The 25,145-nt window shown below is 42.1% G+C and overlaps 1 protein-coding gene across 4 annotated transcripts in view; it reads right to left on the reverse strand.

Annotated features, from left to right (window-relative positions):
* The window catches only part of DEPTOR (DEP domain containing MTOR interacting protein), a 186,908-nt gene that overhangs the window by 42,028 nt on the left and 119,735 nt on the right, over positions 1-25,145 (reverse strand). Inside the window, exons 9-10 of one of the 4 annotated variants that reach the window (XM_089898778.1) lie at positions 17,280-17,317; positions 452-6,064 (exon numbers count right to left, since the gene is read on the reverse strand). The exons of 1 other annotated variant lie outside the window; for it this stretch is intronic. In XM_089898778.1, coding sequence (XP_089754904.1) covers positions 6,040-6,064; positions 17,280-17,317 — 63 coding nt within the window. In that variant the 3' untranslated portion in view covers positions 452-6,039. Of the gene's footprint in view, positions 1-451; positions 17,318-25,145 lie in introns of those variants that run through there. 2 more of the 4 variants (XM_089898776.1, XM_022555616.3) reach the window with 2 other exon arrangements.

The raw sequence follows: 25,145 nt of genomic DNA on the forward strand, positions 1-25,145 counted from the left end.
CCCGTATCAACCCAGGATTTCATATTCCCACCTCTCCATGGAGAGAAGTCTTCTAGGAGACAGGCCTAGAGGTGACTCTTGAAGGATGAGCTGAATCCAGGGTCCGGTCTACTCAGTTTTATACATCCAGGGCCTATATATACTGTCCAGCAAAACACAGGTCCTCAGTGAGGTTTCTTGAATGAATGAAAGAGCAAGTGAATAAATGAGAGAAAAATGTAAAGTCCTTTTGGTTAATATTGCGTGTAGTCTGAATAACCACTCATCTCCATACTTCTACCCTACACATACTGAATTGTGTAACTGATTTCCTAATTAGTTGAAAAAAAAACAAAAAGCAAAAAAATAGCATTCTCTCAAAATAGTAAACAACGACATAGCATATTTCCATATAGACTATTCCATAACACACATCAGTAACTGTGTAGTGAGGAAATGATTCCAAATCAAATACACTACAGAAAAAGCTTTTTAATGCACTATTTTTTTTTTTCCAGGCAAAAGAGCTTCAGAAAACATCCATCATTAAGTAGTTTTACAAATGGCACTTTTGGCTACATTAGAGAATTAGATATGAGTCCCATGTGTTTTCTCTGATACGTTAGTAGTAGATCAGCTTTACAGTGCAACCCTTTCTTAGGGTAAAAAAAATGGCTAATTTGTTCTAAAAGACAGAAAAACTGGAACCCTAAAGTCATTGTTTTAAAAATTGAACATTTATTTCATGCTATACTGTCTATTTTCATATTATAATTTTAAGTATTTTGCTATAATTTTTAAGAAATGGAGAAAAAAAATTTCAACCTAATTTAAAAATAAACATATATATTAGGTACATGTATTAATGCATTTGACAATACCATATGCTAACTTTGATGATGAACTTCCTTTTGGTACACTGCAGATTTGTCCTTTTGGTATTGAACTGAGGACAAACATATTACACCTGAAATTCTGCCTTAAATGAGTAAAGCCATGGTCAATGACACCAATAGACTCCAACCAATTTGTAAAACTGAAATGTTCTAGAGTTATTCTGATCATGTATAACCAAAATGAAACAGGATTAATATTCAATGGGAGAGAATAGTCAACATCATTCAAGTAGATCTTAAAAGCAGATTATTTTCACAACATATTTGAAAGTAATGAGTATTTGGAAACGTGAGACTCAATTCTGGCCCGAAAGCAATGATTTTTAAATTATTAATTGCTACCACTCTAATGCATTCACCTTTTATAAGGTAGTGTGAAGCTGACAGTATCTAATCTACTCAAACATGGATATCTTCTTCATGTTACCCACCATTTCTCAACTAGAAATGTATCAATTTATACAATTATTTATCAGATATTAATAAGAAAACATCAGATAATAGAACCAACCCAAAAGGCAGCTGCATTTTTCTCTCTACAGCAGAATTAACCAACATGGCTTTCAAATCCTATGCTAAAGAATTAACGAAAAATGATTTCTGTCTCTATCACAAAAACACAGACACATTACACAAACACCTGAAAAACCAAAAGTGTTTTCTCTAGGAACAAAGTAAGCCATTTCAGGGATTCTCCATGAGTGAACTCTCACACACAATACACCAATACACCCAGACACACACATACATAGGAAATAAAAGCTCTTAGAAATACTGCTTACTGTTAATTTAGAATCATTCTTGGTGTTACATTTAGGAATGGAGTTTCTAAATTTTAAAGCCGTTCAACTGTCAAAATATCACATAAAATATTTATTTTTTAATGATACGATTTAACAACTCAAGGCCTGAGTTAATTAAAGTATGTATCCTTCACCTGCACAGGTACACGGCACAACTGCATTTTATGAATAATCCAAAGCCAAAGGCCTATTTTCACGCCACTACCCTCCATTGCAGGAGGCTATATAAGGACATAGGATTGGAGGGCGGGAGGCTGGTGTTTGGCCCAGGCTCTGGCCCCAACAAGCCTCATGAGTATGGGCACGCCACCTGACCACTCCACACCTCAGCAAAATGCAAAGAATAGAAACCGTGCTCTCCGTGGCTCCATGCAGCACTATTATTTCAGGATTTTTCTGACTCTAGTTTTCATTAGGCGTGGGGCTTTATTCACAACTGTTGTACTTCTACCCAGTGGTTGGTTGGTAATTTACATCTGGATAGCTGAAGCCTTTCAGTAACTAGGTTAAGTTTTTGGTCCTTTATTCAAAAAAAGTGAGTACCTAGTTTTAGTGGGTTAAAAATGGCCAGATTCTTTGCAGCTCCTCCCATCAAAAGGAAGTCTGTTTCCCAGCCTCTTGATTCTGGGCTAGCTTTGTGACTTGCTTTGGCCAACAAAATGCTGTGGAGGTGACACTGCGTGACTTCCGAGCAAGTCCACAAAAGGTCTTGCAGTTTCCATGCTCCCCCTCTTTGATCTCATGAGGCCTAACGAGAAAGCCTGGGCTAGCTATGGGGAAAGGCCACATGAAGTGAACTGAGGCACCCCAGCCAACAGCCCCAGCCAACAGCCCCAGCCAACAGCGAGATATATGCACAAAGCCATCCACAATCAGCCAGCCCCACAATCGACACGCTCCCTGACCACAGATGTTTGTTTGAACCCAACCCGTACCACATCAAGCTGTGGCTGGTCATCCTAGCAGAGCTTTGCCCAAAAGGCCAACCCACAGGATCAGGAGCAAATAAGTAGTGTTATAAGGTATGCTTTGGGTTGATTCGCTAGACAGCAATGGATAGTTGACATGCTGCTCTGTGTTAGGAACTGTGCTAGGTGAAGGGACCACCTGGGCAGCAAGACACAGTTCCTGCTCTGCAGTTGCTTAGAGTGTAGTCAGCGAGACAGACGTGTAATGGGACAATTTCAAAGGAAACGTCATCAGTGCTCTCGTCACAAGAGGGTGGTGTATAGGGGTCCATGGGAATTTAGAGAAGGGCATCAATCCCAGAACTAGATTGCTGGCAAAGATTTCTCAGAGGTAATATCTAAGAATACCTAAGGGGAATTAATAAGACAGATTTTTCCAGGCAAAGAAGGAGAGAGAATAATATTCTAGGGAGGAGAAACTGCACGGGCAAAGGCTGCAGGGAGCTAGACTGGAGCTTTCACTTTAACTACAGGGTGAGGATGCCAGGGGTGGGCTGGGACTATAGCTAAGGTGAAGCTCTCTTGGCCTTAAATAGAATTCTCTGGCATTTACACTTTAAGGGTGATGGGAGTCAAAGGAGGAAACAGTTCCATCCTCCCTTCCTGCTTTTATTCCCTTCCTCCCTCCCTCCCTCCCTCCTTCCCTCCCTCCCTTCCTTCCATCCTCCCTTCCTTCCTTCCTTCTTCCACCCTCCCTCCTTCCCTCCCTCCCTCCCTCCTTTGCTCCCTCCTCCTTCCATCCTCCCTTCCTTCCTTCTTCCTTCCCTCCCTCCCTCTTTCCCTCCCTCCCTCCCTTCATCCATCCTTCCTTCTTCCTTCTTCCTTCCTTCCCTCCCTCCCTCCTTCCCTCCTTCCTTCACCTTAGTGTTCATTTGAGCAAAGATATCAATGCCACTCTCTGAATCAACGAAATTTCACAGGCAGGAGGCTGTGTGAAGTCAATAAAGGCAGATGCCTCTCTGGTGCTTAGACTGGCCGAAGGGAAGTGGTATTATGCCAAGGTCCAAGACAATGGGCATTGGGACATGCATAAAAAGGACAGGTAGCAGCAAGAAGATGCCACGCCCAAAAGGCATTCCTCTTTCTTTTATCAGTTAATGAATACATGCAGACAGGAGGCATTTAGGACTTATCTTTTTTTTTTTTTTGCGGTACGCGGGCCTCTCACTGTTGTGGCCTCTCCCGCTGCGGAGCACAGGCTCCAGAGCGACCATGGCTCATGGGCCCAGCCGCTCCGCGGCATGTGGGACCTTCCTGGACCAGGGCACGAACCCATGTCCCCTGCATCGGCAGGCGGACTCTCAACCACTGTGCCACCAGGGAAGCCCTAGGACTTATCTTTTAAAGATGTTATACATTTTTTTAAAGCCTAATGGTAAGGCTTCCCACCTACTAGCTGTGTGGCCTTGGGTGTAAGACTAACCCTTTTATGAGTCCACTTCCTAAGTTGTAAAATGGAGATGACGACAACACTGACCTCACAGGTCAGTAAGGACAGGCAATGTATAGTTTTAGCACAGCACTGGGTACAGGATAAGCCCTCAACGGAAGGTCCCTAAATGCGGAAAGGCTGGGGAATGTAGGAGAGGGAGTAACATGGGCTTTAGCATTAGATAAGCTTGTATTTGAATCCAGGCTCTATCACTTAGTAGTTCTTGCAACTGTGTGAACTTGAGACCATTTTAAAACTTGCTCAGGCTTAGTTTTCAAGTCTGAAAAATGGGGGGCATAATACCAACCTTGCTGGGTTGTGATGAGTATTAAAAGAGAGCACGTACGTAAAGTGCCATAGCACACAGCCTGGCACATAGTTTAAACGCACATACACACGGAGATGATAATATTTCTCAAATGTAGATCGACAGTATTAATGTTAGCCATCCTATCTTACTTCAAAGTCCTATTCTCTGACTAAAGCTACAGATCAGAAAAGTTGGACTGCCAGAAACATATATATGTGGTATCTTTAACACGGTATGTCCACTCCACCAGTACCATTACATTATGATAACCTATCACCCAAAAATGGCCAAGGTACAACATTCATATTTTGTTACTACATGATAAGAAAGTAACCTTGTCGTTCAGAATGTATTATATGAAAATAAGAAAAATTGAGCATTCCCTGATTCCCTAATTTGGCACGTTGAGGAGCTTCCTCTATACACCAAGCCCCAAAATGCATTCTCTTTGAGACCAAAAAAAGAAACACGCATATATACAAGTGAGCTGAAGAGTTACAACACAAGAAGTTGCTTTTGGTGAAAAATAATCCTGCCAAATAAGCAACATGTCATGTCCTTAGAATATGTCACACTAGAAAGCTAGTGAAAATTCAGGCCAATAAGGCAATTTAGTTTCAAGTTTTATCATATATGGGCCAAGTTCTAGAATATTTCACTTAAAAAGGGACAACTTCAAAGTGAAATCGTGCCAGAGACGTGATTTTGAATCACATGTGTATATACAAACTTGTCTGTTTCGACATTCAACATATTCAGGATTATTTCTAGAAAGCTGCTGTTGCTGCCTGATAGAACAAAATGATGTAGGTTCAGAAAGAGAAAACAGAGCACATAGTTTTAAGTAGTTATCTCCCTATCTACCCCACCCATACCATCATAAGGTTTTTGGTTTTTTACCAACGCCATAACTGAAAACACATGTTAAGTGAAAAGTTGATACTAAAGGCAGGAATTAAGAAAAAGTCAAAAATTTGATGGCTTTTAAGCACTGAATGATTTAGAACCTTCAAAATGCTAATTAACAAGTACTATTCCTTTGGATGTTGTTTTAATTTGAAATTTGGTGAAATCTAGATCCTCTAATAAACAGTTCCGTGCTCATTTGGTGACAGTACAACTTAAAGTCTGTAAAAACTACTTTATTGACTCCTGTGAAGGGGATTTTAGCACATCGCTCTTTTGGCAAGAGAAGGATTTCAACAACTTTCTGCAAACTAAGATATAAAACAACGGATGAGAACTGCAAACGGAAGTTGCGTAAGGCAACGCTACTATGTAAAAAAAAATTCTGTTTCTCAAACTTTTTCTACACTGACGTAAGTCGTTTTTGTTGTTGTTTTTTTTTAAAAAGATGTATTACCCGGTTCTTCCACATTCAACAGGGAAACAGTGTGTGAAACTCAAATTAAGATGTGTATGTACGGAGAAAAGATCTGTATGTCCAAAACCATCCAGGTATACAGAAGTCTTGTCATTGCAGAGCTTTGTGTTGTTCTGCCTTTGATCCTCCGCAGGCCACGGGATGGGCTGGGAGGGCTGCCCTCTCAGCACTCTAACTCCTCCATGACCTCCATCACAATCGTCCGTGGGCCCGTCAGAATCAGGTTGCTCACCGTCCGGTAGTCAACGTGCAGTACGTTAAGCCCATTTACAGAGACGACGAACTGACAGACCTAAAGGAAGGACAAAGAAAAAGCATCTCTTGAATTCCCTAGCGGTCCAGTGGTTAGGACTCCCCGCTTCCATCTGCAGCAACATGGAAGGACCTAGAGATTCTCCTACTGAGTGAAGTAAGTCAGACAGAGGAAGACAAGTTATCATGAGATATCGCTTACATGTGGAATCTAAGGAAAAGGGCCTACTATATGGCACAGAGAACTCTACTCAGTACTCTGTAATGACCTGTACGGGGGAAAGAATCTAAAAAAAGAGTTGATATATGTATATGTATAACTGATTCACTTTGCTGTACAGCAGAAACTAACACAACATTGTAAATCAACTATACTCCAATAAAAATTAAAAAAATAAACTATGCATATTAAAAGAAAAAAAAGCATCTCTTAGAGCTCCCGGTTTTTCATAGACCTAGAATAAAGACATTGTGTATCTTTAACAGGTAACTTCCTACGTTGGTACCCAACTGTACCCGGCCAGCAACTGCAATTTAAGAATTTCCAAGAAACTATACTTTTCCTGGAAGGCGGTATAATAGAAAAAGCATTTGGTTTAGCGTTTTACCAACTTGGGTTTAAATCCTAACTCAGCAACTTACTAGCTTAAGCTAGGTATTTAAATTCCTGAGCTTCAGTTCCCTCAGCTCTAAAATAGGGGTGATTAATAATCATAATATCTACCTTATAAGATTGTTGTAAGAATTAAATGAGGTCAAGGACGTAAAGCTTCTACTCCAGTGCTCTGAACCTATGGGGTACTCAATACTTTTTCATAATCACAGTGTTTGTGGCTGTTACTATTCATTTGGACTCAGTTTATAGCGAGATTCTATGTCCTCGTGTTCCCCAAACAGTCTTCTTTTATACCTATTATTCCTGCATGATTATTAATAGTTTCTCCTTTCATCTGCCATGGTGTCCCAGTTGAGATGACAAATTTCACCCATTTCCCTATTTCCCATCCTTACGAAAATGGATGAGGCCAACAAAGGTCAGCTTTCAAACTAAGTATTAGTTTACCTATGATAGGACAGATAATTACAATAAAAAAATTTAAAAAGCATTATTGAGTAATGAGCGGCCACTTTGGATGTGTCATACTGAACATAATACTGATCACAGCTACTGCCTCAAACGGAGGGGCTTCTCTTGAGGTTGGCGGTGGCATCAGATGCTGGGCACTTTCCATTTAGCTGACACAGATTAACAGATGGTGTATCTGTTGTGTGTCTGAACAGTGCGCACTGGACAGGAATGATTTGTTTATGTCTCTCAAATAGAAAAACGGACAGATCTCCAGCTGTCGGTGATAAGTACTTCTAATCAGCAAAACAGAATCAAACAGAATATAAATCTATAAGGTGCTTGGCATATAGCAGGCACTGGTGGTGAGCTGAATGATACCCCCGACCCCCAAAGAGTTCCATGTCCTAATCCCCAGAACCTGTGAATATATTAGTTGACATGGCGACAAGGAATTAAGGTTGCAGATGGAACTGGACTGCTAACCAGCTGATCTTAACATGGGGATTACCCAGGTGGGCCCAAGGTAATCACAAGGGTACTTATAAGAAGGAGACAAATAGTCAAAGGCAGAGGGACTTCCCAGCTGGCGCAGTGGTTGAGAGTCCGCCTGCCCATGCAGGGGACACAGGTTCGTGCCCCGGTCTGGGAGGATCCCACATGCCGCGGAGCGGCTGGGCCCGTGAGCCACGGCCGCTGAGCCTGCACGTCCAGAGCCTGTGCTCTGCAACAGGAGATACCAAACAGTGAGAGGCCAGCGTACTGAAAAAAAAAAAAAAAAGTCAAAGGCAGAATTAGGAGATGTGACCACAGAAGCAAGACTGATATGAGGAAGGGGCTAGGAGTTGAGGGATGCAGGTGGCCTCTAAGAAGATGAAAAAGGTAAGGAAATGGATGCTCCCCTCAGAACCTACAGAAGGAATGCAGACCTACTGATACCTTTATTTTAGACCTTTTACTCCAGAACTATAAGATAATAAATTTGCGTTGTTTTAAGTTACCAAGTTTGTTAATTTGTTACAGCAGCAATAGGAGATGAATAATCAATACATATTCATTGTTGAATGAACTGAATGAATAATGTATTAAGCAAAAAAAGCACAATTAGGATTGAGCCTGAAGGATTTCTGGCTTCTTATAAATTATTTCTTCATTGATTGGGAAAATAAGAAAATAAAAAGAGGGACTTCTCTGATGGCACAGTGGTTAAGAATCCACCTGCCAATGGAGGAGACATGATCCCTGGCCTGGGAAGATCCCACATGCTGCAGAGCAACTGAGCCCATGTGCCACAACTACTGAGCCTGTGCTCGAGAGCCTGCGAGCCACAACTACTGAGCCCGTGTGCTGCAACTACTGAAGCCCATGCACCTAGAGCCCATGCCCCACAACAAGAGAAGCCACCGCAATGAGAAGCCTGCGCACCGCAACGAAGAGTAGCCCCCACTCGCCGCAGCTAGAGAAAGCCCGTGGGCAGCAAGGAAGACCCAACACAGCCAAAAATTTAATTAGTTAATTAATTAAAGAAAAAAAAGAAAAGAAGACAAAAGGGAAGGGACGGAAGTTGGAGAGAGGGGGAGGAAAGGAGATGGCTGAGGTTGATTAAGTTAATGAAGTTGTTTTCATGGCTGTTAGCTTCCAGCTCTAACCCACCCCCTTCCTTGAGGGAACATAAGCTGCAGCTGTGGAGAAGTGTTATCGTTATCTTATAGGAAACCACCAGAAAAGAAAAACAAGAACCCACCAGAACTGGTTAGAACCAGCCAAATCCAAGATGGCAGAAGACCTGAACTTCAGGAGACCCTGAACCTCATTATACGCTCATTGTAATATGTTAGCATGCTAAATGACACACCCACCAATACCATGACAGTTGACAATTGCCATGACAACAACCAGAGGAATCCATATTAGGACTGAAAAGGGATGTTGCCCCAGTTCTGAGCAAACTACACGCCTGTTCTCGGAGAAGTAATGAATTCCCTCCCCCCAACCCCTCCCCTCTATATCAGAGGTATCCCAGCCCAAGTCTGGTGAGAAGGTGATTTGCAAACTAAGTTCCCGATTCTCCATTCTCTGGCCTCCGAATAAAGCTTGTGCTGTTTCTGTCTCAGCGTCGGCTTTGTTATTGGCTGTGGAATCCAAACGGACAAAGAACCTTCCCCACAGAGACAGGGGGTTCTGGCCAGGGCCAGGGCCCAAGTCGGGGTCCGTCCAACCAATTCGGTAACAACGTGTCCCGTATCTGTCGTTCTCATTATCATACTTCTTTAAGTGTAATGTCTTAAGAATTAAGGTGCACACCTGCTCCCAATTATTTATTAATAAATTAATTTAGTGTTGACAACACAAAGAATGTGCAAGTACTAAAACACTTGAAAGTCACTGTTTCCTTTTATTGTTTTCTGAGTGGGTAATATCCATAGAAACTCAGACACCATATTAAGAAATATAACAAATATGAAACAGAAATTACATGTTATATTTTAAATGTAAGTATGAAATAAAATACAAAAAATACTGTATTAAGTCTAAAGATATCTATACCTATTACTTAGATAAACCAAAAGTGGAACGTATTAAAAGGGCAGCTGTGTATCTGTGGAAAAGATGAGGGATTTGGAATCAAATGATATGTATTTAAGTCCTAGGCTCCTTGGCTGGATGATCTTTTTTTGTTGTTTTTTTTGGCCGCATAGCTTGTGGGCATCTTAGTTCCCCGACTAGGAATGGAACCCAGGCCCTCCGCAGTGACAGCGAGGAGTCCTAATCACTGGACTGCCAGGGAATTCCCTGAACGATCTTAATAAAGTCATTTGCCTCTATGCCTCAATGACATCATCTACAAAAGAGAGTTAGGTAAAAATGCTTATCCTCACAGGTTCAAATTAATGAATTGAAAACCTTTGTGCAAATACAAAGCCCTACACCAACGCTAGCTTCAATGGACTTCTTTCCCTTTAAAAATACCCACTTTTTTCAAGGTCAGACGCAAAACAAAATGGAAAGTGCACAGTGGCAAGCACAGTGGTTATTTACTCAATAAACACTCGCTGTTGTCATAAGCCTCAGTATTTTCCACTCCCCAACTTATAAAGTACTATGGTGTTGTTCTACATAAGGAGACCGACCTCTGTTTTCGTTTCCACAAATCTGTCACCATGAATTGAGGGTACTTTTTTTTTTTTTCCGTCAGAGCACATCTTGTACAGAATCAGCAGTTCTCAACCATGGTTGAAGTCGTAGTAAGAATCAAGGTCACGCATCCTGAAACAGGCTACAAGTATAATTTGCAGGACAATTCAGCACGAATTCAATGTAGACATTTGCTGGAGTTTTGTGTTTTCTACTCCAGCATGCTCTTGAGCCAAAGAATGAGAGGAATTCCACCCCCACCCAACCCAGCGTGTTGACTTTAGACCCGGGCCCTTCTTTTCTCCAAAGTGATGAACAGCCTTTTTGTGTTGCCCAAGGAGAGTGCAGAAGTTGCCTGGCAAGCTCACACTCTAGCTAACCCTTCATAGGCTCCCAAAGATGAGACATGTCTCTGCATCACTCAGGGATCACCTACAGCATTTAGTCTCGACCAGAATTGTATTCTCTCTCTCCCACATAGTGTTGGTTTCAATTGACCAACATTTAAAAATTAGACAATTTTCACATAAAAATCTAGATTCTGGCTTCTCTGGAACAATCTGAAGAGCTAACAATACCAGGCCTGGATGGCCACTTGGCAATGGCTCCATAGGGGCTGCCCCTTCTAGATGGGCACACATTCTCTCATTTGCTGTGGTCCTCACCACTTCCTATTTTTCTTACACCTAGCTGAGAGACATTTGAGTCTGTGATCCCTGATCTGGGGCCACCAGAGAGAGAGCTTAAGAGAGGAAGGCTTGGTGCTTCAAAACTGATGGGCCCCAAATGTTTAACAGCTGATGAAAGGGGAAATAAAATGTGGTATATCCATACAATGGAATATTATTCAGCAATAAAATGGAACCAACTACATGTTACGACATGGCTGAACCTGGAAAACATTCTGCTAAGTGAAAGAAGCCAGTCCCAGCTCTGACGCAGCCAGGCGATCACAAGGTAAACAACAAATACACTTACAACCGTTCTGTTTTTCACTTTCAATACAGTATTCCATAAATTATAAGAGATAGTCAACACTCTATTACAAAACAGGATTTGTGTTAGATGATTTTGCCCAGCTGTAGGCTAATATAAGTGTTCTGAGCATGTTTAAAATAAGATAGACTAAGCTATGATGTTCCCTAGGTTAAGTGTATTAAATGCATTTTTGACTTACAGATATTTTCAATTTACGATGGGTTTATCAGGATGGAACCCCATCATAGGTCATCTAGTTCTCTAGACCTGCCTTTGAGTCTCTTACATTCTTGATATCCTTCTAATCAATTTCTTTTTCTTTCTTTTTTTTTTTTTAATGATAGCTGGTTTCTGTCATTGGCAACACATGCTCATCAATAAAATCCTTAAGAACAAACTGAATATCAGAGAGGTGAAGTTATTTGCTCAAGGGCACACAACTAAGTGCCTCATCTGGAATTTGAACTCCATGACTCTACAGCCTGACATAAATACACATTTATAAAGTACAACATGCAAGTTCTGAGGAATGCAGAGAATAGTGGAAAACCAGTGTTTTCTCTCTTGGCTTTAACTGTTAATTAAACAGTCTGGGTTCGCTCAAATACCTTGTGATGTTGACGTTTAGGCTCTTCCAACTTCATTAAGAAGGTTTTTACTCATTTAAGGTTGGGCTGCTTTTTGTGTCACTTAAAATCCTCAACAATATGTAAATTTGGACATTTATTTCAAATTTTTTTCCTTGAATGAGGCAAGAAAAAAAAAAGGTCTTTCAAACACTTATCATGCTTATATTCAAGGTAGTAATTTTAGAGTCAGGCTGTTGGAAAGACGTCATCTCTCCCTAAGTGGTCCCAACAACTGCTGTGGTTCCAGCAGTTCCAATGTCCTGTTACTAAAAATGTGCAAAATGATCTAGAAATGCAGGTATTACTATGTAACGTATTCAGTTTTAATGGACTTTGAATTAGCATCTATGGTACACTATGTTCTGAAAATCAACACACAAGCAACAACAGGAAGCACACGGCCTGGGGGAAAATTATTTCTCTACTATATTCAAAAGCACAAACACACAGAACACGTGATGACCTCTGAATAGACCTACCTTAGATACCTATTACCTCCTATCTGGGGTGGGGGACTTCGATGAGAATTCGAGTGAGGCTGTGATGCTTTTCTTCTGCTTATAATTATCTTTCTCAGATTTGTTTTCAAAGATTTGAATGCAATTCCCTCATGTCCCCAGTTCACTGAAAAGAGCTGTCATGAGCTCCTATAGCTGCTCTGAACTCGTCTCCTACAAAAAGGAGGGTACCTTCACTTTAGAAAGAAGAGATGTAGAGGACATTATCCTTAATGAAAGGGAAGAACCAAGCCTTCATAAGTCATGGGTAAGTGATGTCTCTGAGCATCCGGGCAGTGAAGAAAAGGCCCAAAAGTAGGTCCAATAAGAGTTAACAAGAAGAGGGAGTCGGGACTCATACGTTTCAGGGTGTGATCACGTTGGGATAAACACCTAGGCTGAACTCCAGGCTTCTTCCTGATAAGGAGCCAGAGCGACTAAATAATCTTGCCTCTAATTCCTCTCCCTGAGCCAGTGCTGGCAGATGTACACTAACCCTCTGAACAGATTGAGCGCCTGTGGGATGATGCAATTGCACATGAGTTCTTGTGTGGCTGGAGTTCCATCACAACCATTTGATTGTTTCAACCAAAGTGGGAGTGAGATTGAGGAGAAGCACTACACCTATGATTACCTAAGTGTCTTCTCACTGCCATGGAGGTCTGTATTCACTAAGTCACTTGCATCCCTGAAATGGCTGCATTCATGTGAAAGCTACTCTAGCTTTTCTCTATTTTTTTTTTTTCTTTCTGATCTTGAAGGAGAAAGAAGGATTGGAAGGTAAGGCTGCTTCAGGCTTTCCCTGAAAATAATAAAACATTTAGCAAGACAGAGACCGAGGCAGATAAAATTTCGGAGACAGAAAGAGTCATAAGGAGAAAAAAGATAGACCCAGACAGACACAGAAAATAATCAGGAAGGGCTGAGTCCTGGTGAGTAGGGGACAGAAGCTTGTCCAATCAAATGATACAGAAAGCAGAACCAAGATATTAAGGGCAAGTTAATGCTTACATTCTTAATCAAGTAAAACCCTCAGATGTATTCTAGAGATCACCCTAATCGAGCTCCCACTAAAAGTAGAACTCTCCTCTACAAATCCCTGCCGGGCAACCAACCTATCTTACTTGAATGCTACGTATGACAGGAAATGCACTAATAAATGAGGAAGCTTATTTTGAGCCAGTTACATGTTCGAAGTTTCAGCTACACATTCAGTCAACATTATTTAAACCATTTTCACTGTTCAGTGCCTAAGTGAAAAGCGTATCCGAATATAAAACAGTGGCTCTCAAACTGTAGTGCAAATATAAGTCACCTTTGAGGGCTTGTTGAAAATGTGAATTCTCAGATCTTACCCAAGACCTACCAAATATGACTTTTCAGGGGGTGGGTCCCAAGAATCTGCACTTTCATTAAGCATATCAGGCGATTCTGCTACAGCACAATGTTGAAAAACCAATGCTATAAAGAATCCACCAGAATTTTTTGTACCAAAAGTTAGTTTATGTGCTCATCCCATTCCTGTTAGTATTGTGATAATACATTCTATAGTTTGAGAATTAACCACCTCAAATACAAGAAGGGGGCTGACATTTCAGATTTTATTATAATTGTTACTTGCCTGAAGTCTATTTCATTTTTACAGCCAAATTTTGCTATCTTCTATACTTTAAAATTAATAATAACAATGTATAAAATGCTTACGTTTAGAACTATTATCAGAGATAATAGCCAAATTGCTCAAAATGCAATACCCCAAATAACCAAACCTGCTGCCATGTTACCACACATGTTTTTAAAGCCATGTGTGAGCCACCAATGTCAACTGTTAATGTGGCAAACACAGCCCACAACCAGACCTGGTGAGAATGAAGCTTGAGGCTTTTTGACAGCCAAAGTATCCAAAGTAAAGGTGGGTGAACCAGATTAACAAAAGTCGTGAGTAGATTAAGAAACATTTGAAAGCTGCTGAAGTTTAGAAAGAAAAAAGGTATATTTTGATTGTTCCTATTTCTTTAAACCTTGCTCCAAATCATACACCGTGGCTTTCATAATCTGACATAAGAGGCTGTGAAAGCAATAGCATAAATATTTAAATAGAGAACTATCTTTTTATGGATGATTTTTAATTTCTTTTCTTTGTTATCCACCCTGAGAAATCCTAGCCATTTGATCCATATACCTGGACCACTTCTCAGGTTACAACTTGCCAGTCAGCATGGGTAGTGCTCTAATTGCTAATGGGACCACCTAATATTTTTCCAAAGTTCTTTACATGTGTAATCTCATTTAAAATTCCCAGCATACCCTATGAGGGAGGTATGATGATTATTGTTATTATTATTTACATCTCACAATCGAGGGTACAGAGAAATAAAGTAACTGGCTCAAGTTCACAAAGCTAGTAAGCGGTGGAGCCCAGATTTTGACTCCAAACTTGTATACTTAAGCCCTAGGCTACCTTGCCTCCTAAGTGATAGATAATCAGCTCCCCTAAAATTGGCACTGACACCACATGGATAAACACCTCAGTATGGTATCTAAGCACCTCTCACACACAATGAAGTTTCTTAAGAACACTGCATTTGATTTTTCCTTCTATGATGCTTGAAAAATGGAATAATGCTCACTTCATCATAATCATTATCAGGGAAGAAAACGATGGAGAATAGTAAGGGGGCATTTTTTACTTTTAAGAATAACTCAGGCTCCGGGCTTCCCTGGTGGCGCAGTGGTTGAGAGTCCGCCTGCCAGTGCAGGGTACACGGGTTTGATCCCTGGTCCAGGAGGATCCCACGTGCCACGGAGCAACTGAGCCCATACACCACAGCTGCTGAGTTTGCGCTCTGGAGCCCGCGAGCCATGGCTGCTGAGACCGCGTGTCACAACTACTGAAGCCCAAGCGCCTAGAGCCCGTGCTCTGCAACAAGAGAGGCCGCTGTAATGAGAAGCCCGTGCACTGCAACGAAGAGTAGCCCCTGCTTGTTGTAACTGGAGAAAGCCCGCGCACAGCAACGAAGACCCAACGCAGCCAAAAATTAAATAAATAAATTAATTAATTAAAAAAAAAGAATAACTCAAGCTAATCTTTACATCTCAGGCTAGACCTGGCAGGTCTTATTATCCTCAACCAAAGTTTAAAAACCATGTTTATTTATAACTCTTCTGCTAGAGTGAGGTGAATGTTAATGATTCCTGAATGAAGATTTTAAAGGTTCCAGGAGGAAGGACATAACACAAATAGAGGATTGTATAATTACCCTTGGTAACAATGCTGCGTATAATTCAGCCAGCAAACTCCCCCAAGGCACACCATTTGTCATGGTGATTACATCACCTAATCTGTGCCTTTAACTGGCATTACCAATTCCACTCACATTCCCTTTTTGTTGTTGCAATCTTTGCTTCACAATAGAAACAGGACAGCAGAAGATTCAATATACCATCTGTCTTCTGTAGGTGGGTGAGAAAGCTGGTATCAGGTGATCAACACAGCATGGGTGTTGCCAAGTTCAATGTGAGGCACCCTTCACTTGTCTATAAAGCTTGGCTTATTCACAGCAAAAACAGACTTCCTAAAAAGTGTATCTCCAGGGATACACTCATTCTCTCCTTCCTTCCTGCCTCCCCAGTGAGGATCTCCCCAAGGGTAAATTAAGCATAGAGCAATGGAGAAAGCACTGGATTAGGAGTCAGGAGAGAAATTCTAGTCTCAGCTCTGCACCCAAACAGCTGAATCATTTTGAACATGCTGTTTCATTTCTCCAAGCATTAGTTCGTCATCTGATCAACTGGGCTGCAAAAAAATGTATATTTATTAGAGACTTTAAAGCACCTTTCAGCTCTAAAATTCAATGAGAAAAAAATAACTTCTATCAATTAGTGATTGAACAACATTTACTATTAATAACTGGTTATTTAGGTGCCAAGAACTAGGTCAGGAGTTTGCTTACATTACATTTGCAAAGGAGACATTATTTTTAGATATGTAAACTGAAGTTCAGAAGAGTACAGATGAAGAAGTGTAAGATGAATCTCTCTCAGGCACTTAAGTGTTTTCGATATGTAAATAACAACAACAAAGGTCTAAAAGACATATTATAAAGCTACGGCCTATTATTATAGTCTATAAGATGGTGGTAGTAGTATTAGTATAGGTATATAGACCAACGCAACAGAATCGAAAGTCCAGAAACTGGACCCCTACACGTGGGCTTACGACAAAGTCAGCATTGAAGAAAGGACATTTTATAATGTACAAGGTTCAATCCACCAGGAAGATACAAAAATTATAAACATATATACCTAACAAGTATATATATCAAGCACAAACACGAAATGTATATGCCGAACAAAAAAAGCCCCCAAACACATGAAGCCAAATGCACAGAATTCAAAGGACAGACAATTCAATAACAGTTGGAGACTATTCTGCTCCACTTTCAATAGAGGATAGAACAATCACTCTAGTTACATGTAACATATACGCATAACTTATGACCTAGCAATTCCACTCCTAGATATGTACCCAGTATGATGACTGCAATATGATAAATTTATATAAATTTCAGAAGTAGACACTAATCCATGGTCTTAGAATTCCTAGGAAGTAGTTGCACTAGTAATTTACTTTGTAATATAGTTTGAGATGTGCATGAATAATTTGTACATTTTTTATATAGTGCAATAAAAATTTGTTAACTCTCATTTTTATAATTTACTAGTTATGTGACTTTAGCCAAGTTCCAAATTCTCTGAGTTATACTTTACTCATCTGTAAAATGGGGATCGTGTTTATTATGAGGATCAAATCTGATTAAGTACCAAGCCCAGTGTTTAATACCAGTGAATGTTAAATAAGTATTTGTTTTATTCTTCTGTCCCTCTTCCTGCGCAATCTCTCCCTCCAAAAGAGCCCAATGGATGCAGATTGTTGAAAGGGAGACAAACCATTGCATGGGTCCACATCCAGGAAGCCAGTTTGGGTTCTGGTTTGGGAAATGGAAATAGATGTCAAGTTGCAGTTATTCATTCAGATAAGCAATTTTAAATAAACATACTTATTTTAAATGGATAAATTTAAATGGAGGATAAATTAGGAGGTTGGGATTAACATATACACACTACCATATATAAAATAGATACCAAAACAGACCTACTGTATAGCACAAGGAACTCTACTCAATATTTTGTAATAACCTATAAGGGAAGAGAACTGCTGCGCTGTATTCCTGAAACTAACATGCTATTGTAAATCAACTATACTTCAATAAAATAATTTAAAAACTTTTTTTTTTTTTTTGGCTATGTGGCATGCGGGATGAGGGATCTTAGTTCCCTAACCAGGGATTGAACCAATGCCCCCTGCAGTGGAAGCACAGTCTTAACCACTGGACCGCCACAGAAATCCCAAAAGAAAATTTTTTAAAAATTAAAAATTAAAAAAAAACCCATAAAAATAGAAAAACAATACAGGGTGATAAGAGAGAATTTTTCCCAATCCAAGAGAAGCCCATAAGGATAGAGCATCCAGGAGCCACAGTAAATAATCAGCATAATCTTAAAGTAAACAGAACAGTGGAATTCAGCTAAAGAATCTCTGCTCCTGTCCCTAAGATATTCACTTTAACAAAGTTGCTTCAGAACTGAAGTAGTTGTAGAGTGTAGCTAGACTCATGGATGGTCCTTGAACAAAATATTAGAGACATAAGCTGAGTCAAGATTTGTTAGTTACATCTATGGAATGAGTTTCTTTCCTCCATAGAATGCTTTATGTTTACCCACACAGTCAGATTCAGCAAGGGATACCACTTAGGAGTTTTGGACATTCCTGGAGTAAATAAGTTGTGTGTGTGTGCTTATTGCCTAACAGCCCTGACAGCAGAACACTGTTCTTGGGGAAAAAAAGAAAAAAGAAAGAAAATTTGCAGCTGTATGTTCAGTTCCATAAATCTCTCCACCAAATATGCAACTGGCTAGAGAGTGACTGGTGTGGGAGGAGGCAGAGATGCAGTTCTTGGATAAACACAGGATTTGCTCTCCAGAGAATTACCGTCTTCCTCTAAACTTTATGCATTTTAAGCATGCTATGTGGCTATGTGGTGTCCCCAAAGAACAGACTGCACAATTAGCCTTGAAGGAAAGCCAACTGTGTGTAAGAATGACTTTCTTTCACAACAAAACAGCGGCAACAACAAAAAGCAACTCTAAAGAATTTTTGTTGCAAATTGAGAAATCAAAGTGCCTGCTGGTTTCAAACAGAATCTGCTCGCTCCCAGCCCAAGTCGACCAAAGGTCTGTTTCAGATCCAGGCTCATCCTTGGTCCACTTTGCTCAGTCGCGGGTGGTGGTGGTGTCAGGTCAGTCACGGGGAGGGGGGATTGTGGTGCACTTAAAGAGGGGGCGATAGGAGGGACTCAGGTTCAGTCCAGAGAACTCGGATTCCCAAAGTTAGGATGAACGTTTGCCTTCCTGGCGATTCTCTCTAGGGACGTGTGTTAGACTGAATAGAGGATTTGTAGCCTACCCTGGTGGTTCTGTCACCTTCCTACAAGCAGTTCATGATTGCACTGGGACTGCGTCCAAGGTCTGCTTGTGCTAAGGACAGACAGCATGCCCTTGATCTGGTGCTTTCCCGAGGTTCTAAGAAGTGGTCAGGCACCGAAGAGAAGCAGCACAGACACATTATAACCACAGATTCCTTGGACTTCCTTTACTACTGAAGGAATCTGTTACCTGGGAGCCTTTATACCACAGGGGATATGCAAATTATCACTCCTACCCATTCCCCCCCCCCAACAGACTTGGCTGCCCCTTGTGGATACAGGAAGTTCCTTAGAATTGCCCGTATTTGCAGACTGGGGCTTCCAACAGCAGGAGACATGCTCTGACCACATGTATTAAACTCCCACAGGAGTGATGGCCAAAAGGAAAAAGGCTCCAGAAGGTCAGACTTCCTCCCTGACCCCAAATTCTTTCCTCCACAAGAAACTTTCACTCAATTTGTAGTTTGCCCTTAGAATGTTTATTATTAGCCATTTGACACCCAGAAATCATTATGCTTTTTTTTCTGGATTATACTAAAATGTAATATTAATATACCCAAGATTTTCTCTCTTTTTTAAAAATTAATTAATTTATTTTTGGCTTAGTCAGGTCTTAGTTGCGGCACGTGGGATCTTTCATTGCGGTGCGTGGGCTTCTCTCTAGCTGTGGCGCGTGGGCTCCAGAGCTCGCAAGCTCAGAAGTTGTAGCGTGTGGGCTCTCTAGTTGTGGTGCAGGGGCTTAGTTGCGCCATGGCATGTGGGATCTTAGTTCCCCAAACAGGGATCGAACCCGCGTCCCCTGCATTGGAAGGCAGATTCTTAACCACTGGACCACCAGGGAAGTCCCTCCAAGATTTTCAAAGATAGATTACTTAACGAGATACAAAACACATTAAGGTTATTCATCAGACGAAAAGCTGCATTATAACTGTTTTCACAAATGCAATGCATTTTTTAATATATTATTTTAATCATAAGAGGAGACTTGTGTGTTGATTACACTTTCTAGCTTTGAAAAGTGAGCCAAAGTCTCGGTTCCTTTATTTTACCTCCAAGGTGGTGCTGCTCTGATCTGGGCTAAGAACAAAATGTGTGTGTGTGTGTGTGTGTGTGTGTGTGTGTGTGTGTGTGTGTGTGTGTGTGTGTGTGTGTGTGTAAGTACTTTGCAGAGATACATAGGCCACCATCTACTTGGTAGTGTTTTGGTGGGAAAAGTAAAAGGATTATGAATAGGTCTGAGCATGGAGCAACCTCCTTTGGGGCATGATATCCGGACCAAAAACCTTAGACATCCTTTGCAAAGGCTAATGGGAACTGAGTACTCCCAAGGTGGGTAGCCAAGCCTGTGGTTTCTGCTGTAGAACCCCTTCCTTATTCTATCAGTACCTGGTGCTATATTCAGGACCAAGCAATCTGTGGGCCAAGAAATGGACCTGCCAACCAGGCTGCTCAGGACTGTCTCAGTTTAAGAACTTGTGCTGAAGGATCAAGAGAGTTCCACGCTGACTTGGCTAAAGGATGGAAGAATAAAGCCGCCTTATTTTTTAAAAAATATTTATTTATTTATTTAGGCTGTGCCAGGTCTTAGTTGCAGCACGTGGGGTCTTCATTATGGCATGCGGATTCTTAGTTGCGGCATGCATGTGGTATCTAATTCCCTGACCAGGGATCAAACCCGGGCCCCTTGCATTGGGAGCGTGGAGTCTTACCCACTGGACCACCAGGGAAGCCTGTGGAGGAGTAAAGCCTTCTATCTCTCAACTCCCACAGTCTAGCAATAAACGGAGGGCATGGCCCAGTGTGTCATATTCTGGATCATGTCGACTTTAGAAGCCTCTCACACCAGTCCCAGAGAATGTGTGGAGTTGAAGACCGGGGTTCCCTCCAGTATCTCCATTCCTAGAGAAACACCTAACCCCTGGCAGAGTTGATTACGTATTTCGCCAAGATTAGCCAGATGGAGAAACTCAGGACCAGAAAAGTAAAATAATATGAACAGATTTGAAGAGCACCACGATATAATGGAAAGATCAAGGACCCTGGAGCCAGACAGACCTGGGCTAATCTGGCTTTTGGTTCTGTCATTTAGTTGTAAAACCAGAGGCTCTGATTCAAACTCTGTCAGCCTCAACCTTAAAATACAGCTACTCTCTAGCTCATAGGGTTGTGACAAAGACGAGAGGAGATGATACATATTAAACGACTAGTATAGCACCCAGCCTGGTGCCCAAACAAAAACTGGCTCCTTCTTTCCGCCATCCCTATAGAACATACCAGACGTTGCTACGTTAAGCAGTCTACCCTCCAGGTCAGCTCTCATGCCTGTGAATGTTTACTTCTAATGCTAATCCACTGCATTCTTAGCCAGGACCAAACTCTTTTTGCTAAGCCTGTATGCAAGAAAGTGATTATAGGCTAACCCTGAAAAGCTGACTTCCAATCTGGGCATTCAAAAATGCTTCCAGGAACACTTTCCAGATGGCCGTATTCAGCCTGGTCATATTTCTTCTGTCTTTTACAAAGCAGCGAAAATAAGCCAGGTTGTGTATACAACTGTAGTTTGCCAGAACCAGTTCTTTTTAGAAGTTTGGAGAGAAAAGACCAAACTGAAGACTCCTATCTTAAACATTTCATCCTTTTTGGGCCCCCTCAAGGAACCAGAGGGAACAAGACAGAGGTAGTTTCTGCTTACAAAGACAACAGTGAAAGCAATCTCATCCTAGACGAATGTAACACAATTCCATATGCAGTAGCGTGTACAAGGTACCGTACCCAAGGGAAGATATACCCCTTTTTCAGGGCATCCTCACTCTCCTTTACTGGCTGGATCTCATATTCATTCTCCCCACCGCTTCCTCATACTTGTACCGAGGACATTTTGTGGGTCAGTTAGTAGGAAGGACATGAATATAAATAAGAGGGTAGAGTTCTGTGGTGTCAACTTGGCCAAACGAGAACTACATTTCCCAGATTCCCTTCCCAGGGCAGTTTCAGAGTGGAGTTGGCCACAGAAGAAATTAGCATAATATCTGGAAGGTGGAAGTGAGAGCAAACATTCCTCAAGGCTGCCATGGTTATATGCAGTGAGAGGCCAACATGGAGGTGACATAGAGTTCCAGCCTGTCCTTGTTCTGTGCTGCTCCAGACCCAGTTTTTCTCCCCACTGACAGCCCTGCCGAGCAAGCGTGGTTTCAAGCTCCCCACCAGCCAATGAGCTCATAGCTTTCCAGAGATTTCTTCACCAGCTTCCCTGATAATCCCATTCCAGGAAAGAAATCCCATCTTCAGGAAAGAAAGTGGAAGTCACCCAACCAGGAATAAAGATTTGGAAACCATAAACAACTGAGGGGTTTGCTGAGTGTCCAGGGAATATGAAATGAGCAGTAGAAAAAAGAAGTTATTAATACACATGCAGAGATGTTAAGGGATTACAACTTGTTCTCAGTTGCCCTTGAGGTGAGAGGTAAATGCAGAAGGGCTGGTAGTTTCCAGCTTGTCCTGGCTCCCCCCAACTCTGTTATCTATCTCTTCCTCCCAACTGCCAGCCCTGCCAACAAGAAGGACTCTCACACCCACCACCAGACCCTCTAAAAGAAGTGTAAAAAAGGAACTAGTCACCCAGGCTTGAGACAGAGGACGGAAGAGCCAGAACTCGAGGGAGAAGCAAGTTTAAGGCAAAGATGAGCAGGGACTTGGACACATGCCGTGCTGATGAGACATGCTGGCACTGGTGTCCTGGGTGACATGGAATGTGGCCTGGAGCTCTGAGATAGTTTAGGGCGAAAAGTCCACGTTGGGAGTCTATGACATTGAGGTGATGGGGGAAGCAGTCGGGGATGGACATGGAATCCTTACTGCAAAATGGAACACCTAATTATAGACAAACATGTAATTATTTTTCCAGCTATTTCCCTCTGTACATATCCTATTTCCACAAGATCAGAAGCTCTTAGAGAGGATAACTTTGGACTTTCCACAGCATCTGAGATGCATAAGTCGTGCCCCACACGTGGACCCACAGCACTGGATTCCAGCTTACACAGACATGAGTACCCTGCGGTCCTCCGCCTCCGCTGACCTAGCCAAGGTGGGAGACAGTCATGCCACCTCTGGGCCTACAAAGAAATGCTCTGTGCCTTTTCCTGATTATTCCGGCTCTGGGGAGTAGAACCTGATCTCATCAGCCCCAGCTGTGGGTACATGCAGGCGGCTGCCCCGCGCAGAACACAGTGTAGTAAGGGCACTGTGGTCCTACTGTGGTAAAAGAGCTGGTCACGCGTGGCCCCAGACAGAGGCAGCTTTCTCCTCCAAGACGCAGAGGGACTCTGGGGGCCCTCCTTAAGCAGACAGCTGCCTTTCCCCGCCTCCGGCAAGAGAGTCCCATTTAAAAGCCTGCTCTGGGAACTTTTCGTACTCAGCGCAAACGGTAGCCAGATCTGGGTGGCTACAGGTCTAGTATGAAGCAAAGGGGCGGGGGAAGTAAACATTTTCTCTTCAGCGGAGAAACATCCATGTTTTAAACTGAAATACCCAAAGCACATTTGAATTAATAAGAAATTAACCTCCTTAAACCAGCCTTACACTTGCCTTGGGACAGTATGCAGTGTATTTTCCTTCTCTTTTAAAAAGCTTCTGTCGTTCAAAGAAAACAGGACACAGTGGAACCTTCCCAGACTACAAGACCACAGCTGTTCACTGGCAGCCTCATCATCCAATGTGGCTGAAAATCCATCCCAAAACCCCATCCCTCTGTACGGGACACGCGATAAGAGCTATGTCTTATGCTGGCCGTTAGGGGAAGCCAGGTTTCTTGAATGCCACGTGGCACGGCTGCAGTGATTCAAAGCAGCTGAGATGAGCTCAGGAGCAAGATGGGCTCGAGCACTGTGTTACTGGGCTTTGGGGGCTGCTGCATTGCATGTTTTGCTCCATGAGAATACTGACATCAACTGGAGCTCAGCTATTTCTAAACGTGCTTGTAACTGATACACTGCAAGGAAACACCTCAATGCCCAAAGCACACCATGCAAATGCCTTTGCAATATCTTTCAAAGACAAGCCATGGAACACCACCTTCTGTTTGGATCTGAGGCATGAAAACCAGCACAGCCTCTCATCCAACAACCAGAAGGGATGATGCCGCACTGAACCCATCTTTTTAAGAGGTCGGGGGGGGCTTCCCTGGCAGTCCAGTGGTTAAGAATCTGCACTTCCACAGGTTCAATCCATGGTTGGGGAACTAGGATCCCGCAAGCCTCGTGGTGTGGCCAAAAAAAAAAATAATAATCACTTTGGACTTCCCTGGTGGCGCAGTGGTTAAGACTCTGCCTGCCAATGCAGGGGACACGGGTTCGAGCCCCGGTCCGGGAAGATCCCACATGGTGTGGAGCAACTAAGCCCTTGTGCCACAACTACTGAGCCTGAACTCTAGAGCCTGCCAGCCACAACTACTGAACCCATGTGCCACAACTGCTGAAGCCCGCATGCTCTAGAGCCCACGTGCCGCAACTACTGAAGCCCATGCGCCCTAGGGCCCGCATGCTGCAACTACTGAGCTGCGTGCTGCAACTACTGAAGCCCATGCGCCTAGAGCCCGTGCTCCACAACAAAAGAAGCCACCGCAATGAGAAGCCCACGCACCGCAACAAAGAGTAGCCCCTGCTCGCTGCAACTAGAGAAAGGCTGTGCGCAGCAACGAAGACCCAGTGCAGCCAAAAATAAATTTAAAAAATTTTTTAAATGTTCAAAAAAATAAAAATAAAAAATAAGAGGTCTGGGATGGTATTCCTTACTCTTGGCTGCTGCACATTTAAATCACCTGGGAGTTTCTGAAAAGTACTGATGTCTGAACCTCACCCCAGACCAACTGAGTCCCTACCTCTGGGTATTTTGTAGGAGTTTCCCAGGTGATTCTGAGGGATAGTGAAGGTTGAGAAACACTGGTCTGGGCATTCATTCAACGACCTTCATGTTCTTGCTTATGCTTATTTTAAACAAGAGGATTAGACGACAGCCCAGTACCCCCAAAATGTAATTCACGGCATGAGAAGAGCTGGAACTCACTCTTCACTTGACCCTGAACAACTTACTTGGGTCTTTGATTTTCTTACATGTAAAATGGAGTTAACAGTACTTATTCAGCTCTGTATCAGGAAGTTGTGAGAAATGTAATATTCTCTGACACATGTTTTACCAAAGCAAGGCATCTTCATTATTTCTATTAAAAACAGTTGAACATAATATAAACTCAAACCAGCCCATATCATATTAA

Source organism: Delphinapterus leucas, chromosome 17, assembly GCF_059928025.1.
Source record: "Delphinapterus leucas isolate spDelLeu-1000000601 "Yukka" chromosome 17, BTC_Dleu_Yukka2, whole genome shotgun sequence".
Lineage (NCBI taxonomy): Eukaryota > Metazoa > Chordata > Mammalia > Artiodactyla > Monodontidae > Delphinapterus > Delphinapterus leucas.